Source organism: Conger conger, chromosome 6 (genome assembly GCF_963514075.1).
Source record: "Conger conger chromosome 6, fConCon1.1, whole genome shotgun sequence".
In the NCBI taxonomy this organism is placed as follows: Eukaryota; Metazoa; Chordata; class Actinopteri; order Anguilliformes; family Congridae; genus Conger; species Conger conger.
The window spans coordinates 55,921,818-55,939,870 of record NC_083765.1 but is presented as its reverse complement, the minus strand read 5'-3'; the positions used below and the strand labels follow the sequence as shown (position 1 = coordinate 55,939,870).

At 41.0% G+C, this 18,053-nt stretch overlaps 1 protein-coding gene across 2 annotated transcripts; it reads right to left on the bottom strand.

Moving 5' to 3' along the window:
- Positions 1–15,143: 15,143 nt before the first annotated feature.
- On the bottom strand, positions 15,144–17,634 carry LOC133131405 (uncharacterized). Of its 2 annotated transcripts, none has more exons than XM_061246763.1 (2): positions 17,307–17,634; positions 15,144–16,671 (listed from the first exon to the last, which is right to left on the bottom strand). In XM_061246763.1, exons 1-2 carry the CDS (start codon positions 17,578–17,580, stop codon positions 16,193–16,195), a joined length of 753 nt encoding a protein of 250 aa, XP_061102747.1. In that variant the 5' UTR covers positions 17,581–17,634; the 3' UTR covers positions 15,144–16,192. The 2 variants fall into 2 exon arrangements, with proteins under 2 accessions (XP_061102747.1, XP_061102748.1); XM_061246764.1 differs by having other exon boundaries at positions 15,144–16,609.
- Between the last annotated feature and the right edge of the window lie 419 nt (positions 17,635–18,053).

Here is an 18,053-nt window from a genome sequence, read left to right as displayed (position 1 = left end):
TTACGACACTAGTGGACAGTGCCTTTTTTTTTCCACTGAATGCTTTATGGGTTGAAGAGTAAGTGCTTAGAGAAGACAAAATGTTGAGACGGTTCTGTTTTAGACAGCCAACAGGGCACTATTTGTTTGGATTAAAGAACCTATATACGGGTTTCAGCTGCAATTTATATCAAGTTATTGCACATAGTATTTGTTGTTTTTTTGCCTATTTTCTTCACACTAGATTTTAACAGATGCTTCTTGGATCAGGAGGTGTATGAGTCCAATGTGCCCAAGATTTGTGTGCCCAAATGTTCACTGGCACATTACTACATCATGTTGACAACATAGTTTAGCCCATTTGGCATAATTACGTGCTAAATTACCCTGCACGCACTCAGTATTGCTGTTGTATGAATGGAAAGGGCAAGGTGGCACCAACCAGCATGTAGCATTTGCTTAAATGCTTCATTTTGCTAATGGCTCAAGCCATCGTAATTATTGGTCATTTCATCACATCTAGCAGGGCAGCACTCCACAAACAATATTCACAGCAGGACTGGAGAAACATCCACAATGGCGTGTTTCTAGGCTGCAATCGAGAGCCTCGTTACATGTTTATAAACCTCGAAAACATTACCGATGATGGTATAATGCATAAATGAAACTATTTGTCGCACACATTCCCACTTTCTGTTTCCATTTATTTCTGTTCATAAATCCAAGAACAACTGCGAAAACTATGTCATTTTGTTCGCAAATAACAGAGGGTCACTTAAAGGTTGCATTATTGTACGATATTCAGTCAGGTTTTACAGAATTGAGCCACACTGAAAGTTGCATTTCCCTGTCATGACCACTAGGTGAAGCTGTGGGTCACCTCAAGGGGAGAGATCTCCTACTCCAGGTTCTCTGTGAGCCCCATGTGTTTGTCCTTGGAGGCTGGCAGCTGAGATAAACTGTGGCAGTCACCAGTGAACAGGGGAGTGCCGGCCCAGAGCTGGAAGGCGTATGTCATATTATTCCCCCGACAGACCAAACAGTTCAGTTCACATTGAAACACAGAGAACAGATTGTACCATACTCACTAGTGGCAAGGGCTGACCTATATAGGAGAGGCAGATAATCATCCTGTACTTCATTTTGATTGTTTGTGCATATTTATCATGAATGCCAGTCTCTCTAATAGTGCCTGCTTCATTTCCCCATGGTCACATTTAAAGTGATTCCAGGTGGAAACTATTTTAGAAAAGGTTTCAAATATGAAACTGATCTAATAGTGAAACATGCTACAGAATTTGGCACAATTTTGTAAGTAGAAGAAAAAATCAGATGCTGATGGTGATTTGGTCAAATTGGCAAGAACATTCCTTGAAGCAAGAACATAATTGGAGAACTTTCAAAAACTAGGCCAGAGCCTTTTCCTATTACCATGTGTGTTAGCTGAGTTGTACTGTGGGAACGATGGAGGAAACAAACGTGATTTCATAATAACGGAAATCAATGTGTTCACAAAATGTAGTCAGATTTCAGTCCGCTAGGGAAATTACAGTAGACATAGGTACCTTCCGACTGAACTAAGAGCATGTAGGATATGTAATGTATCTACAAATATTTAAATGAATATTCAACCAGAATGTGAGCATTGCAGTAGGCACTGTTGTTGAATTTCATTCGGCAAAAATAAAGATATACCAAGTTATACTCACAGTCCAGTGTCTTGTCAGTTTTTGGATTTCATTCCAGAGACTGCGCTGTGTACAATGCATGCCATACATTTTTGTACAGCCTGGCAGGGCCTGATTGGCAGTATGAAAAAGAAACATGCTGACCCAGCTGGGAGTTGAGCAGCTCCAGCTTGATTTGGCTTGGCACGGACAGTGTGAAAAGTGTATCTCTGTCATCTGTTTTTCACTGGCTGCCATTGGGATGGCTGGGAGTTTATCACCACAATTTCAAAATCCGGTCACTAAGCTGACATGCTTGCTATACTGCAAATGTGATTGACACATCACCGGGAGATGTATCTCCTGCTGTGTTCGGGTTTACACCTGAAGGAGCATTGAGTTGTAGTCCCAGCAGGCGGTCCTCCGGTTAAAATCATAATGCACTATCCCTTGCCCAACTCCATTCAGGTTTTTGAGGTAAGCCTGAAACTACATTAGCTGTTTTTCAAGCTTGAAGCTTGTCTGAATGAGCGTGAAGTGAGCACCTTCAATCCACGTGAAATCTGTGAGTCTCAGGAGCTCAGTCCAGTTTGACACAATGTGCCCTCTGTCCTGGGAAAATTTCTCTTGAGTTTGTTTTTCTTGTTTTTCTCTGTAACATCTTGTTCTACTTGCTAAATAGCACAAAATTGTGAAGGTGGAGAACTCCAGCAACATCGAGCAGTTCAGGATCACCTCACCCCTTAGTGTTGAAGACAAGATACTTTTCAGCAGTTGATCAGAGAAACCAGAGAAGGCAGAGGAGACGTGGCTGGACCTCGCTAACACCTATGGTTCAATACCCCACAAGCTGGTAGAAACAACACTATGTTCCAGCCAAGACAAGGAAACTCATTCTATTACCACTGTTTCAGTCTGAGAGTCACCTATGGAACAACAACAAGAATGGCATTAGCTGGAGAAGGGGATCATCACTGGATGAACCATCGCAGAGATCCCATTGGCTTTGGCCGTATGACCAAGTTGGAGTGTAACAGGCCACATCAGAGCATTTATGGATTATCTGACAGTGACATAGTCAACTGTAAGTCACTTTGGATAAAAGCATCAGCAAAATAACTGTAATATAATGTAACTTCATCCAGACGGATCCTTCAAGGCCTGGAGGGGCTCATCGACTAGGCTCGTATGCGCTTCAAGCCAGGTCCCCGGGGGGGAGGGTGACAGACAAGTTCCATTTCTCCATAAAAGGTGACCAGATTCCACCGGCCACTAAGAAACCAGTTAAGAGCCTGGGCAGTATCTTGACTGCACCCTGAAGGACACAGACGCACTCCAGGCGAGTAGCAGGTTGGTGTCATGGCTGATGGCAGTGGATAAATCATTAATTTCAAGGCAATTTCAAGGCCTGGATCTACCAGCATGGGATCCTACCATAAGTCGTGTAACCCATGCTAGTCTACATGGTTCCACTGTCGAGGGCTTTGAAAGGAAGATCAGCCAATTTCTTTATAGGTGGCTAGGTCTACCAAGAAGCCTCAGCAGGATTGCCCTGTACGCGGATGGCAATAAACTATGGGTCCACTTCAGCAGTCTGACAGACGGGTTCATGGATTCCCATGCAAGAGAGGTGCTGCAGCACAACGAATCGTCTGACATCAGAGTCTCCATTGCTGGCATAGAAGTGGCCATCTCCTCTCAAAAGAGAACATACATTTTATACCCTGAACATTTATAGGCACCTTCTGATGTTTAGAAAAGCCTCAAAGTTTCCTTGGGGTAAAAAATCTGTAAAATATTATCAAATACTTCAGTACTATTCATCATCATGCTCAAAGTCAGATAACTGGTCTCTACAGATTTGAACACAGCTATTTTTTCTATCTGTCCTTACATCAATCTCTCTATAGTTCATCTTTCTTTCCATGTCTCTCCATCTGTTCGTCAATTTGTTTCTCGCTCTCCCTGTCTATCTCGCCATTCTTCAACCTTTGTGCAGAAGCTATCTGTCTCTGGCCAGCATAATGGAAGTCCACACTCCACTGTACCTTCCAACCCCGAGTGGGTCCTCTGATTGGACATGTCCTTTTTATTCAACTTTGAGGTGGTATTACACTCCTGTCTTTAACAAGTCTTTCTGACAGCCTTCTGGAACAATCCTCCCAGAAGAAATAGAATGTCCTTTCCAAATCTGGCCTAAGGGTAGAATTCTTAACTCCTCATTCCCTATTCTTCCAGTGTTGAATTGAGAATTCCCAGTTAGGGTTTCCATGAAGGGTACAGCCATGACTTGTTGAGATGATTGTAGCCAGGAGATCCAATAAAAAGACAAAAACAGAAGGCAAAAGAATGGTCGAAAAAACAGGCAAGAAGGTCAAAAATCCAGAAAATCAAAAGGCGAAAGTACAAAAGGGCGTAGCAAAAATCGAAGTCAGTAAACAAAGCAGAATATCAAAAACCAGAAAATCAGAATGGTAAACAAAACAAGAGGGTAAGGCAGGCTCGGAAATCAAAGGTGAAGGGGTGTCTTTCTGGAATCTCAAGAATTAGGCTTACGAGGAATTTGGCACTAAAACTTATCAACGTTCTGACACTGGTTCAAACAGAGACTGAGGTTAAATACATGAGGGAAGGTGACAATCTAGGCGGGGCTGGGAAAAAGGTGGGCTAAACAAATAGACAACAGATGGGGAAACATAATAGGGTAATAACATAATAACGGGAGGGAGACGAAATGCACGTAACATGTAAAACATACGGCTCCGGATTAGGGTGCAGACATTTGCATAGATTGAAGACGTAGTGATAGTCAGAGACAGGTGCGAACACTTCGCTGAAACTAAGCGAGTAATTAGGGATAGCATAGGGAGGCGGAGTTATAGAATAGTGCAGAAAAACTAAGAGATTGCGTTAGTGAATTAGTTAAGTGAGTATTTCTAAACTACCCAATAAAAGTGATTGTTAGTTAATTAGTTAGACAGACAGTAAGTGTATTAATCGGATTAGTACTGTACAATACCTAGATTAGTAGTAGTTAGTAAGAATAGTGCTTTACAACATTTAACTACCAAGAAAAGGCAGGAAGTAAGAATTGCGAGTTTGGAAGGAACGTTTGAAAACCCGAAACTACCGTAAACACCCGAATAGTGGGACACGCAGACAGGGGAGTGACTAGGCTGGTAAACATTCAGACGCAGACATAACATGGGATGACAAATGAGAACTGTAATGGAAAACAATAACCAAGGATGTATGAAAAATGAATAAAGAACAAGAATAAACATAAATACACACAGGACAGATACAGAAACATTACACTAAGTGGATAGGCTACAGTAGCAGAAGACTTAATAAGTCTCAAAAATAAGTCTAATAAATACCTAATAAAGGGCTCACTGAGTGTATATTTATATGTCAGTTTTGCTGATTCACCATCCAGAAGTGCATAGTCAGTGTGTACCCTCCATTTTAGTAACGTTGATATAAAATGTGTGTTTTTTTTGTTTTATGAACCATGGTCCAGCTATAGGTGCCTTTTGTAAAAGAATAAAAGTTATTGTTAACTCTTAATAAAACAAGTTAGAAGGTGACATTTATCATTTCGGCCTCTCACTCACCCAAAGACTCCAAAAGTAAATATGTTACCAGTCAGCTAAACGCAAAGACAAAACTGTCCCTAGCTAAGGGCAATGTTGTTATTTTGAACATGACTGTGCTTACTAATGAACTAGCCTAGCTATACCAGTTACATTTGCATTTTATTTTAACCTGTTAAAAAAATAATTCCATAGGAGTGATGTCCCCAGCCGCTTTTTTGATTCATATGGGAATGTGACAGAAACGCGCTATTGCACCTGGTTGGACAGCAGTGGCTGACTGGCTTGAACATCTGCTGAGTGTAACCATTATGGGCAGATTTCAATCTCTGTGCACTCAGCCCTGCATCTCCACGGATGGAGGTCAATCAGTTTCACAGTCATGTTTTTCATTAGTCTGAGTAAATAAAGGAAGTAATGGGAGCAGGGGGAGAGCAATCAAAGGCACGGGGACACAGAAAAACTGCTCCCCCCCCAACCTTGTTGTCCTCTTCATCTTCAGCCAAGAGCACTTCCGAATCAAATCAAAGTGCTCTGACCACCCTCCCCGGTTTTAAATCACTTTGAACCCAATCGAGTGTTTCAATAAAGCTGGGTTGGGGCGGGGGGGGGGAAGTTGAATTTCCGTGGCGTAAAGTTAATAATGTCGTGCAAGAGAAAACAACTTTCAACCAGAAAAAGAGGGAGGCTGGTGGGAACACAAACAACAGTTCTTGTCTGAAATGAGGGATTTATTATCACTTTTGACTTTACTGCCACAAGCAAAACAAACAAAATATGGAAATGGCTGTACAGAGGAAACAGTGTTGCATAATTAAATGAGTTAGGGAATACAGGGGAACTTAATTTTGTTACACAAGGGGATTACTTTATCTCATCAAAGGGCCAAACCCTGTTGTCTCTTTCCCAATAGGTCTCTACTGTTTTTAGATGTTTCCCCATGCTGAAGTAGTGATGTATGCTAATGATATTGTGGAAAAACATAATGGTCTCTCTCAAAAGTGAACCTTTCATCACTGTTCTGGAGGTCTGTTGTTTCCAAATAATTTGTCTGCTTGGGGAAATGCTATAAATTCATATTAAAATACTCTAAAATCAACAAATTCAGTAATCCACACTGAGGAGGACCAGAAACATTTGACAACACACATTCTAAATTGAGGAAAACCTGCTTTGTTTGAGCTGTGGTTGAAAATACTGTGCATGCTTGTATCCCCAACATATGTGACACATTAGCGCGGGACTGTTTGCATTCAGGAAGCCAGTTCTTGACTGATGCAGATGTATGAGAACAGTATGTTCTGTCTGCAGCGAGTATGTGATTGACAGTAAAAATAGTCTTTGGAGCTGTGCATTCACAGCGCCATCAACACCACATGATGTTTGACAGATTTAAATTCACCGGGAAGCCAATCATTTGTTAGGGTTCAAAAAGTCGGATATAAGCAAAACAGGAATCAAAAACTATTAGTGACTGTGAAAAAGAGATGCTAGTGATTCATGGCTTCTGTAATGGACTGATTTGTTGTCAGCTGTGACAATGATAATAATGCGAGCACCATCTTTTTCCCACCTATTATTTATTCTGAGCTAAGCCATCAGCTATCCACAAAGATATATATTTGCAATAATGTGCCAAATCTCATAATTTTAGACTGAAAGGCAGTCTAGCAAACCTGGTTCAAGCATAAAAAATGACAAAATAACTAAAGTAACATTTCCAGATGGACTCTCCACAGTTCAGCAGTGCTGTAAAATGATTTGCTTTCATCCTCAGAAGCTTGTAATAAGTCAAGCCTTTTAATCTTGACTGTTTTACTTCCTAAAGGGGAAAAATGTTTGCTGAATTATAGATATGTAAATGTATCATACATTGAAAAAAAGAAAAGAATAAAGTTGTAGTTGAAGTACATTGTACATATTAGCATGATGAATCATTGTAAACATGGTAATCAAACCCAAACGAGTGTTTGTAAGCACATGCCGAATTTATCATATCAGTTTCAATTGATTTCAAAAAGACCTATCTCTTTGGATGCAGGCAAAGTCCATGTGACTGGCATCTCTATTTCACAACGCAGGCTAATGTTTGACCAGAAACACATTTTTATGTGCTTTCCTGCATCTAAATGGATGGATGTTAACTTGTGTAACTAGCCTAATACCAGAAGCCAAATGGTTTTGATTGCACTGAAGGAAATCATTTCACAGGTACTGTATATACAGTTGTGGAGGAAATCGGAAATCTGTATCTCACCTTCACATACTGTATAACCATAATGTTGGCCCTTAAAACACACTCCTACTACAGTACCGCTGAGTTATATTTTTGTAACTTTCAAGTGTTACAACAGTTGAATAAAAATGGACTGCCTCTACTGGGTTTAAGGGGCATATTTATTAAACATATTTAATAAACAGAATCGCATCTCCAACATGCCTTGAAGTATTTGAAATTGAAATCCTAGTAAAAATGCAGCATCACTCTTCTTCGTCCTATTAAAACAGCAGCATGACTGTTGTATTTTTCTTGCCATTCTCAATATTTCAAGTTATCTTTCAGTCGCAGCTGTTGTATTGTCCTGATATGGCTCCAAGCACGGTTTGGATTCCTCATATTTTGAGGAGACATTCCGCACTAGAAGGAAAGAAAGTAATCTGTTTTTTTTGTATGCTACAGGAGGAGAGGAGCAAATGAAAGCACTGCCTGTTTCTGACAAGGTATGAAGATATCGGCAGATACTGGTTGGGAAGACAGGGTGTGTTGTGAGATGATAAGGTAGATGTCACCAGAATGACAGGAACAAACAAAATGCATAGTCTCAGCATGTCTTCATTGTCCGTAGAGGGGACTGAGCACGCACTGGGGAACCCGTATAGCACTAAATTGAGTCATTATCAGTCAAGGTAGTAACAAGGATTGATAGAATGTAAAAAAACAGGCTCAAAATGTGAGGGGGAAAAGCTTGGATACATTTGCGCATGGCTGAAGACCTGTCTTTCAGAAGGGTCCTAATGCACATGTATAAAGCGGCCTGTGGCCTGATGTTTATTTCACAGTTTTCCCTGCCATCTGCAACTCTATTGACCATATAATACCCCCAATTTGCTAATGTAGGACGAACATTGCTCTAATAGAAGAAAATTACAGTTATTCCCTTGAAATGAATTTCTTCTCATTTCTGTGCAATTTGAGCAAATAACAAGGCTATTTCAGAAATGGAACATAAAAACGGGGCCCTGTGAATCATCCCAAAAATAATCCTTCTCTGCCAGAGATGGTGGAAAACTAATGCATTCTCACTACATTAAAATGGTTTCTCCCTCTGACGGAACACATGAACAAAAACAATCTGGGTTGCATTTCCCGAAACCTTCTTAATGCTATGTCGTTTGTAGCTATACCTTAAGCTCTACCTTAACGTTTCAGGGAAACGTTCTTAGCTAAGTATACCTTCTGTACGTCATACTTTGTAAGGTTGGTCTGGACCACTCTTAGCTATACCACAAGCCTCTGAAATCAGCTGTTGCTCTTAGTTGCATCTCAATCTGTGAAGCAATATGTACACCAATAATTCTACAGTTGTAGTTGGCTAATAATATTACTAAAATACCACATTAATTGAACTGTTTTCAAGCAAATAATAAAATTGTATATTACGAAGGATGCTTGTTGCACTTTATTGAACATGTTGCCTAATTGCCTTGTAAATTATATTCATATACTGATGATTTCCCACTCTCTCTGTAGGCTAGAGTGATGTTTAACAATAGTTGTTTTGTTTTGTTGGACATCGTAGTCCTAAAACTGGAAAATATTTTTTCTTTTTTCAGCGCCACATCCTCTAACAATATCTCCATTTCGTTTGCTGTGAAGATACCTTAGAGAGTCTTCGTAAAACACTAAGAGATACCATTATCGGGTAACGCGGCCCTGATTTTTAGGATAGTGTGATCCTTTGCTAAGTTATGACAATAACTTTATACAGTGACTCTGTCTGAATCAGATGTCTTCCATACTATTAATTTGAATACTCTGGATGAATTTGTTAAATTGTCTACATTTTCTCTTGAGTTTTCCCAGATGATATATTTATTTCTGTGTTTTCTCAGAGTACATTCTTGAGCATACTTTTCAGGAAGTCAACATTTTGGTCCCATAAATATGACATGCAGCTTTAAGAATGAGAAACATTTTCATTAACATTTGACTTAAACAAATATGATTCTAAGCAAGCTTTAAATGCCAACTACAAGGGCATGTTTACATACTGCATACTGCAGTACACACTATGTTAGTACACAGGACACAAAACAAGGTAGATAGGGCTCTGAGCCTCCACACAGCTCGGAGAAGACTCTGGGTTCTCAATTGATACTGTGCTCTGACTGAAAGCCAGTAGATTCGTAGACCTGCTGGGAGGCATCTGCTGCATTTCCAAAGTAATGGATTTTCTACTTGGAAAAACAAGAAATACAAAACGGGTTGAGGATCAAGTCCCAGTCCTCACTTTGGGCCATCAATTTGTATCAGCTGTTGGATTCTACAACTCTATCCCGAGCTCCTTACAAAGTGTTTTTTTATGTTGTACAAGGAGAGCCACCTCATACCCATGGTGAAATATGGTGGTGGGTCAGTGATGGGGCTGTTTTAATTCCAGAGGACCAGGAGCACTGGTTAGTGGTATTGAGACGGGTGTGTGGGGGTTGGACCCAAAATGCACGACTCAGAAACAATAGTTAGATAAAGTCCCGTCAGGGCTTTATTCGGGAAGAATCCCAGGAGCGTAGTCAAAACAAGGAAATTCCATACACGTAGATCCAGCCAAACAAACAATAAACAAACAATAAACAAACAAAAAGCATGGTGCCGATGGAAGAGGCGAACTCGTAGTCGGTAGACGTGCAGGGAGGTCCAGTAGCGGGAGAGCTGTCAGCGGGGCAGAAGTACAGGCGGACGGCAGGCAGGGTCGTAGCCGAGGGCGATCCAGAAGTCGAAACCATAAAACAATCAGCGAGGCAAAGGTACAAAAACGGTAGGCGAGGACGTGGTCAAAAACAAACGATGGTCAACGAAACAGAAATCAATAATCAATGGTCGGTAAACAGGCTTGGATCTTAACGTGTAATCTATGACGGTAATGCTCAAGAGTTGCTTTGACGAACAAGAGGCAGACAATTTCGCAACGAACAGTAGCGCGACTGGGATATAAATGCAGGTGTAGACAGGTGTAGACAATTAGTTAGAGCGCAGCAAGAAAATAGAAAACAGGTGCGATGGATGACAAGTTTAACAAGGTAATTAGTAATTGTTAGTAATAAACCTATCCTGCTCTGGCATTAGTAAATTAGTAAACGAAATGCACGAGAAACGTAAGGTAACATGAACACATGATTAGTTTGTTAGTTCTACCCAATCCTGATCTAGTGTTAGTAGTTTTAGTAAATAGACAAATAGAAACAATTAGGGTGTGAACGACAGAAAGAGAGAGAGAGAAAGGCGGAACGCAAGGTTTGCGGAAAGACATGTAAAAGTGTATGTTTAAACCGTGACCAGTCTACGAAACAATAAACATAAATCAAAACATAACACTAAACGAACTAAGACGATAACCACTCAACATAACAAGGTAAAATAAATCGTAACGAAACATAACTAGACATGACAAGAAAATAAATCGTAACAAGAAACAAACTAAACAACATGACGAACCTAGACTAACATAATACATGATAAGACAATTAGTGACTAAGACAAAATTAATAAACATAAAACATGGCAACACAGACCTGAAACGTGACAGGTATGATGGATTCCACTAAGTATCAGGCAATTTCAGCTGACTATTTTCTGGCCTCTGCCAGAAAGCCGAGACTTGGCCATAGGTAGACTTTCCAGCAAGACAATGACCCAAAGCATCCCAGAAAATCTACACAGAAATGGTCCTGTGACAACAAAATCAATGCTGTGCAATTGCCATCTCAGGTAATTGCAGGGCAGGACCTCAATCCAATTGAAAACCTGTGAGCTGAACTGTTGATAAGCTCAAACCCAAGAATGGGAAGGATCTTGGGAGGAATGGTCCAAAATCTAAAATGTGTTCATTAACCTTGTCAAACATTACAGGAAAATGCTCAATGCAGTTATCCTTGCCAGAAGTGGAAACAACAAATACTAAACCAGGCGTGCCAATAATTATGAAACCTTGTATGATTTTGTTTGGTCCCATCAGCACATTTTCACATTTTGAGATCTCACATTTTGGCATTATCTCAATAATTATAGTGTTTATTTTTTTCAAGTATAATTTTTTCATGCATTGCCAGGGTTGCCAGAAATTCTGAAGCCCACTGCGTACTCACAGTGTTCATGGTGGGGTAATTTACAGAAGGCTCTTTATACATCATTTCATGGAGGTCATCAGTCAGTCTTTTATTGCCTGTTCCTGCCAGGGATAAAGAAGCAACATGGAGAAGAAAATGCACTGGGCACTTCTTACAGAATACATAAACACCTACAGCGACAAGCGCTTCTCTCCTGATAATACCTCCAACCACTTTTTTACTCCAGAAGGACATGGCATGCACAAACCCGCAAGGAGCATGGCTAATATCCAAAGCTTACCGCTTTAAATCTTTCCATTGTTCTTCATTCCTGTCCTGAGGCCAAATCCAAGCAGGGTGGAGTGGACACCGTTCGGGAGCGCTCCCCGTGTGTCCCTAACGGAGAGCCGTGGTGAAGGTGACCGTGACCTATGCTAACACGACAGAAAGCTCAGGCCCAGGGTCAGACGCTCTGCTATTTTGGTTACGGCGACCCTCAGTTGACTTTTAGAACATCGAACCAGCTGCAATAACCATTCTGGCGTTCATCGCTTTTCCCGGTGACTCCCTGGGACACGCAGAGCAGGCCCCAGTCAAGGGGGGCAGGCGGGGGGTCGAAGCAGCACGTTCTCTGGGAACATGAGGCCGGCTCGCCTCTGCCGCTGTGGCCAGACAAAACATTTGCACAGAGCACCAGAGACCCAGGGGAAAGGCCCAGAAATAAAACATGAGAATGATGGGATATCGCAGCCCCTAATGCCCCCTGCTTTTGTAGACACATCACTCCGATCAACACACAGAGGTACTGCATTGCACCAGCAATTCTTCAGTTCTATAAGGACCACAGCTCACAGTGAATGTGAGTCAATGAATGTCCCAGGGTTTAAGAGCCTGCATACTTGCTCGATAAATAGTGTGAGAAGGTACGGCAGGGGGAAGGTCCTTGTCAAGTGTATTGATGGGCTGCTAGGTAGCAATGAAATGAAAACCATTAATTTGGCAGCTCAAAATAAGTTCCCTTTTTTTGGTCAGCTAAATCTCCACTTGAGGGAAAACGCGAGGAGAGGTTAAATAAAATAAAATTGCAGGGCATCGAAGTTGAGAATAAGCGTCCCGTGCCATGGTCTCCTGCACTGCTGATTCATTGCAGATTTAGTGGAAAAGATTCATTATGGAAAGACTATAGTGACCCTTGCCCTTGTTCCTCCAGTAACCAATCCCTTATGGTGACTCTCAACCTCTCTCTGTCCCCTGTACAGCGCGTGTGACCGCTTTAATACTGGAGCCGGTACCGTTGGCAGTACAAAGAGGGCACAAGGTAAAATCATTAAAGCAAAAAGGGCAGTTCATGTCAGCTCCTGCTGGAGCACGTTAACAAATGATTGGACCGAGTGAATTTATCTACAGGCTTAGGTGCAAATATTGATAATGGTGTCTAAATGGAAAATAGGACAGCAACAACGCTCTTACAGTTCACCTAAAAAGGTCCAATTCATCTGTGGAGGAAGAGTTAAAACTTTAAACACAACACAAAATTAAAGAGAACTACAAAGATTACTGCATTCCTGCCCATGGCTATATCAGCAATGAACCGTCTCATAAATTATCACTTTCAAGAATGTGGAGCTTTCAAGAGTGTTTCACATCTTTTAGTAACAGTTCTTCTTAATTTTATAGTATTATTTTGTGCCCAACATGAGACTGAGAATGTCCAATTATCACCATAATTTGGAATGGCAAACTATTAGCAACCTCAGCCATGTTAATGTGGGAACGCTGCAGTCTGTAGTCTTCGTCAATGGTGTGAAACGAAGCAGATTGGTGATATCTCGTCTTGTTTACCTCTGATTCATGTGGCTTCTTTTCATGCCATAGACTAACGCTAAGCTCACAAAGAATGCAGTCTGAGGAAGACCTATCATATGTGGCTTTGAGATGGAGTACACGGGCACCCAATCAGCCAGTGGGGGTTGTGAGAGAATGATGAGTCATTGACCCCCAAATGAGTCTTCCCATACCAGTGCAATCACCAATTCATGCTGTGGAGATACCAGGTCCAGGCAGTCAGCACTGGTAAGGTCTGGATTCAATCTGAGACTGTGGATATCATTCATCCACAGCGTGGTGGCTTAACTGAATGACCTATCCAGCAGCTAGCTAGCCCCCACCCCCCAAACCCCTTGTGTTGTTTGGCTTAAAAAGCAAAGTAATTTTGGTTCGGCAGCAGAGCGATGGGAGTCATTTCATTTTACTGCAATTGATTCAGCTGAAATGACGGAACTTGGAATGGCAGTTGAGAAGCAAGAAGGGGATGTCTTTGACGTGCTCCTTTCCCCTTCCCGATTCCGTCTCCTCTGATCCTGAAAGCGAACTGCGTCGTGTTAAACCCAGCCATGCGGAACAGGCAATAATAACACCAACCTGCTCAGTTCTCCTAAGCAAGCAGTTCGGTGGCCTGTAATTGCATCTCGCCAAGGTACTGTACTGTGTGTAAGTGGCTGTTCACCCATGAGGAAGCCCCCAATTGATGACCTTTTCAGTTATTAGCCAGCCGCGAGCTGCTTCCCCCCCCCCCATGAGCCTTATGGCCTCGTGACTGCTGACCAGAACATCTGCAAGCTTGCTGAAGTCATGTACAGGATGTGACTGGATTCATGTAGCAGACTGAATCCCACTCAGTGCAAGGGATTCAGTCTCTTCTAAGTGATCATTTGGGGGCCACGCATCAAAGGTACAAGGCACCCTATTGTGTTTCTTAGTTTTATTATTACTCACAAGACTGGTAAAACTGCCCGGTCGGTTTTTACAGAACATGGCACATTGTTACTCCAAACAATAATTGAGTGATTTTGGCCTTGATTAACCACTTGGTGGCGCAAAAGCAAATGTTTGAAAATGCAAAGTTTGACAGGCTATAAATCCTGAGCCCTTTGACATAGAACAGTGGTTGCCCGCCCTGATTCCGGAGATCTGAAACGGCCTACTTTCTTATTAATGCATACATAAATTGAGAACACTCGATGAGAAAGTCGTAGGCAAAACGTTTCTCTAAATGTTGTATTGATATGACTGGAATGTTCATGAATAATTCATAACAACCACCCTAGCTTATTTTTAGTGATAGAGTTTTATAAAATACTAGTAAGTAATCCTTAAACCTCACTCAAAAACACACAAAAAAACCCCTTAAATTCTTAGTTCTTAATCCTTCCTCCCACTCCTCAATACGTGCTGATGAATTATTCCCTAACCTATCAAACTCCTTCAAAAAAATATTGCCTCTGCCATTTGAAGCGCACTGATTCGTTCCTCTCTTCTTCACACATGTAACACGAGATTTCCCTTCTTGGAGAATGGCCAGACTGGTCAAAGCTGACAGGAAGGTGACAGTAACACAAATAACCACACATTACAACAGTAGTATGCAGAACAGCATCTCTGAACACACAATTCATCAAACCACTAAGTGGATAGGCAGCAGAAGACTAATAAGTTGAAACAATAAGTAAAATAAATAAGTCTAATAAATACCTAATAAAGTGCTCAAAGTGGAGCTACAGTACATTTGAAAGCACCTTTTGTGTCAAGCATTTATTGACAAAGCATAGCATTACTGTGTCATTTGACTGGTCTATGCAAAGATGGAAACCCGCCAGAAAACAAGGTAGCACAAAAAGCTTTGAAAATATAACACTGCTTTTGTACATTTTCTTGTACAATTAAATGTCTAAAATAAAGGCTTACGAGATTAAACTTTACAGTACATCAGGGAACACAACATTTTCATGATGCTACAAAATAGTCAAAATGCAGTTAACAAACATGATAGTTAAACACCATATTATTCATAGTTAATTTACATAGTTCTACAGTCCAGGTCAGCTAATTTCAGGCCTTTCTCCCAATCAGGGGCAATGGTGTAAAACATGCATTGGTTCTGGCAAGCCCCTGACACAAGTAATGAATGGCAAATGACATGAAAAGCCAGTTTAACATTATATAAAATTGCAATACTATTATGGAGACAATCTGGTGAAAAAAACTTAATGTCAGTTGCAGTTTAAGATGAGCTTCCTTTTTTACTTCTTGCTAAAGATATTAATGTCTGAATGGATACTAATGATATACTCCTATACTGCACAATGATTGTAATGCAGATTTTTTTTATTTGATCAAATTATCTGTTTTTATATTTAGTAAATATCAAATGTGTACACTTGTCAACTTGGTATTATATTAACTTTAAATGCAAGATGGAACAGTGTGGCAGGACTGTTACCAACAACTGACATTACATCTTTTTTTTTCATTTAGTCTAAACCTATATGCATATACACGCAATTCCTTTGGTAGCGATATAGTAAGCACACATCATTATATATATATTTTTTAATTCACAAATGACTTTGAGAAAATAGAGGGTGTCTTTTATAGTTAATGGAGATCTGTTGCACTCTTTGGCTCCCCTTCAGGTCAGGCTGCTTAGCAGAGGAAGTAAAACAAAGGCTTGAAAACATAACTACTTGTTACTGTAACTCTTGGTCTGTGCACAGGACAGCAAAGCTTCCAAGGGTAGGCCACAGCATGGACGTCGACATTAAGATCTGCAGGTAAAAGTACAACTATTCATGCTTCCCAGGTGAACTGCTCAACTTCTGACTTCAGGTGCTGTTCTGTCCCTTCGCTGTTGCACGACTGCTCCGGCAGGCACCTGCAGGTAGGGCACACGTGTCTGCAGGGGGTGCGCACCTGGGCCTGTTTGGCCAGCACCTCTACCAGAAGGCCCACTTGATGGGTGAGCTGTTGAAAAGAGTCTGCTATGGGCTCCAGGGCGGCCACGATCCGGTCTCCACAGTCAGTAATGGCGGCGTGCAGGCGCTGAAGCTCTCCGCCCTGGCCATCCAGCTCCCGAGGTTCGTCGTGGGTCCTGGAGGACTCTGGGATAGGAGACGCTGGGGGATCAGGCTGGGGGGATTTGGTCTGTTGGTCTTCAGGTACTGGAGGGAGGTTGAACTGCATGGTGGCTGGTGTCGAGGCAGTCTCCTGAGGGCAGGCAGTAGGCGAAGACAAAAAGGGAACTTCTGCAAACTGTGGGGGAACTGGAACTGTAGGTGGATCAGAGGTTGAGAGGAACACAGACAATTCTCATCTGGGATATGGAAATAAACAAACACTAAACATTTTATAACATTCAAAGGAATGTAATGTATTCTGTTATAGGAGATTATGTTATAGGAAACTGTAAACGAGATTAGGTCAAACATGTATTCGGTAACATTATTACTACTACTACTACTACTACTGTCTCCCAACACTACAACTGTAGGTTGTTATATAATGAGCATCACTGCCAATTGCAGTATGAATATTTTAGCATCAATATAACACTACACTACACTTTATGCACATTAACATACATTTGTCAAGAAATACATCTAGGAATATGTATGAAAAGTGTAACCTAATTAACTGGAAAACTTTTTTTTATTTTCGCTGACAATTAGTTATTTCTGTGATAAACGCCGAAGTACAAGTCGTCACAACCACAACACCACCCAGCAGCGTAACTAGCTACAGTAGGTGTGTGACGATTGCACGTGGAAAGCAACGTCAGAGCAAGGAATGAGTTCGGACATGACATAATCTGTGGCAGGTCGCTAGTTGAATGCTAACGTTTCTGTGATTTAGCAAGCGAGCTAACGTAATCTGGTCTAGCCACTACTACGAACCAAACGCTTACCTCTTTTTCTAAGTGTGTGCCTAAGTCGCGGATTATTTCTTGCTGTATACGCAATATTGAGCAATTTCTTTTTAATGTCATAAATGCTTCTCCTGATCAAAGGGTTGAAGGCATTAATGCATTCTGCGATTTCTTCCCAGTGCTTCAGTTTTGCAAATTTCGACAGATCTGAGTTAACTCGACTCTCAAGAATTGCTCGGCGCTTTGAATATTCCTTTAACAGGATAGACTTTTCCTCTGCCGTCCAGTTAGGACCCCTTTTCTTTTTGTCCATCTTGTATCCTACACACAAACGATACAGTTCTCTCGGAGGGAAGGAAGTGGGGGGCACATGGCCACCGACAGTGACGTCTTGGTCACATGACAATTCTGCTGCTTCTTTATTGGCCGTGATTGTTTCTCAAGTACGGAATATCAACCACCGAAAATGAACAATGAACTAAAGAATGAATGAAATAAAAGAACGAACAAATGTATTAATGCATTGGTATAAACTGGATAATTGTTTGATTACTTGAGTAATTATAATTAAATAATTATGCTTTATATTTTAATTTGTTTACGTTTTTTACAGCACTACCAGAGGATTACGCATACAATATTTGAAATTAGATTATAGTTGACAGCCTTCTTGCTTTCGGCCTTAATTGTTTTCAAATAATTCAGTGAACTAGTTCAAACCTAAAGACATTGTTCATCTCTAAAAACATTACTTAGCTTGTAGATTCAGTCATACTATTCATAAGT